At 42.1% G+C, this 2013-nt stretch overlaps 1 protein-coding gene across 1 annotated transcript in view; it reads right to left on the reverse strand.

Moving 5' to 3' along the window:
- Window positions 1-2013, reverse strand: part of LOC106511223 (plexin-B3) — a gene marked incomplete at both ends in the record, with an annotated part of 13999 nt that overhangs the window by 6308 nt on the left and 5678 nt on the right. Inside the window, 3 exon segments of the mRNA XM_013999976.1 lie at window positions 1154-1285; window positions 1368-1533; window positions 1611-1787. Coding sequence (XP_013855430.1) covers window positions 1154-1285; window positions 1368-1533; window positions 1611-1787 — 475 coding nt within the window.

Genomic DNA, 2013 nt, shown 5'->3' on the forward strand with positions numbered 1-2013 from the left:
AGATGCTGCAGATCTAAAAGTCTGTTGTTGAGAGCATCATCTCTTCTACCATCATCTGTTGGGGCAGCAGCATCAGAGCCAGGGACCTAAAAAGGCTCAACAAACTGATAAAGAAGGCTGGTTCTGTTCTGGGGACGACTGTGGAATCTCTGGAGATGATGGTGCAAAGAAGGATTTTACATAAAATGAAGAACATTGTGGACAACCCTGACCATCCTCTTCATCAGACTGTCATAGAAACAGAGAGTCTTCAGATGGATGCTTCTTCAGTTTGGTTGTAATATGGACCACTGTCCACAGCCATCAGCATCTACAATAACTCTTTAGTTCAATGAGTTACAACAACACCTAATTTCCCTCTGGGATCAATAAAGTGTTTTTGAATTGAATTGAATTGAACTGAATCAATATTTTCTTACACCTCTATTGTTTAACAAGTAAAAACACCAGAAAAGTCAACAAATTTATCTTTCAAACATTGGAAAACTTCAGTTCATCAGATAGATRGAAGCTTCTATTCACTGGAAAAAATCTAAATCTTCTGAAAACTAAACAAAATGTTCAAGAGTTTACTTGTCATCATCAGGTAAAGGTTGAACTCAGCAAAACTTGAAAAAAAAGCGTTGTCACAGCAACCAAAATCTCTACTTCCAGAAGCTGAAAAGTAAGAGAAGGCCTGACTTAGTGCTCCACTAAGGGGGTCAGAGGAAAGAGTCTTCTAAAGACTTAGACTGATGAAATGAATGACAAAAACCTGGGGAGGAACAACTAGGAACAGGTGAGAATGGGCGGGGCAGGAGCAGAACTGAGGAACAAAATATCAGTAGAGTAGGAAAACTAAACAAGAAGCATCAAAACCTTTMATAACTAAACAGAAAACACTACTAAGAACAACTTAGCTCCAGGTCAGCATAAAGCTTGTATCATATCCATGACAAAGATCCAAAAACAAACCCTGAAAAATGACCGAGCTGGGCCCTCAGACCTGAAACTTGCCACCTACACCAATAGTTTGACCTCATTCCAACCAATGGTTATGGTTAGGTTAGCTTCTGGGTAAATAAAACCTGGATTTTGATCATAAATTAGGTAGGTTTCAGCAGAATAATTGTGCAGAAATCAGAGAATAAAAAGCAGAAAAGTCAACAGATACCTTAATGCTCTTATACAGGACTTTAACATTGTCCAGCTGGAACCACACGTCTTTAACCCTGAGCTCCGGGGACACTGCGGGGGTCGGACATGTCATCTGAGAGGACGCAAGGACAGAACAGTGTTCTGATACCTGTGAGACAAACAGGTGAGCAGACAGGTGAGCAGACAGGTGAGAACTGAGGATGGTGGTCTCATTGGTCAGTTGGCCTCACCATCATCATGGTGGGGTTGAAGACCAGTTGTTGCTTGGTGGTCAGCAGAGCCAATCGTCTTCTTCGTTTCACCCTCTGAACCACCAGAGGCTCCACCCCCACACTGATCTTTGGTTGCTGCACCACATCCAAGTTCTTTCCTGTTACCATGACCACACGGCCACCTCTGCAACAGGAAGTATACACCTGATCAGGAGGTGTGAACRTATAATCATTCTGTTTCATCAGTTCTTAGATCCTTACGCATAAAAACTCTCTGCAGGTGTGGCGTCAGTGATGATAGGGTCGTCAACGTAATGAAAGGTAATGTTAGGAACTGTCTTCTCCGCTTTACCAAAGAACACCCGAGCTGGGACAGAATGAGTCTGACTGCTGGAACTGGTCTCACACACCAACTGGGAGTCAGTCACCTCCTCCAAACTGTGGAACACAAGAAACAAGGAGACATGGAAGGATGCTAGGAGACAAGATCTTTGTGTGAAGCTTTTTACAAGTTGTCTGCTAACTGGGCTTCTACCGGCAGTCAGATCTGACTGTAATATAATACTACAGTCAGATCTGACTGTAATATAATACTACAGTCAGATCTGACTGTAATATAATACTACAGTCAGATCTGACTGTAATATAATACTACAGTCAGATC

The sequence above is a fragment of the Austrofundulus limnaeus genome, unplaced genomic scaffold (genome assembly GCF_001266775.1).
Source record: "Austrofundulus limnaeus strain Quisiro unplaced genomic scaffold, Austrofundulus_limnaeus-1.0 Scaffold2600, whole genome shotgun sequence".
Taxonomy (NCBI): domain Eukaryota; kingdom Metazoa; phylum Chordata; class Actinopteri; order Cyprinodontiformes; family Rivulidae; genus Austrofundulus; species Austrofundulus limnaeus.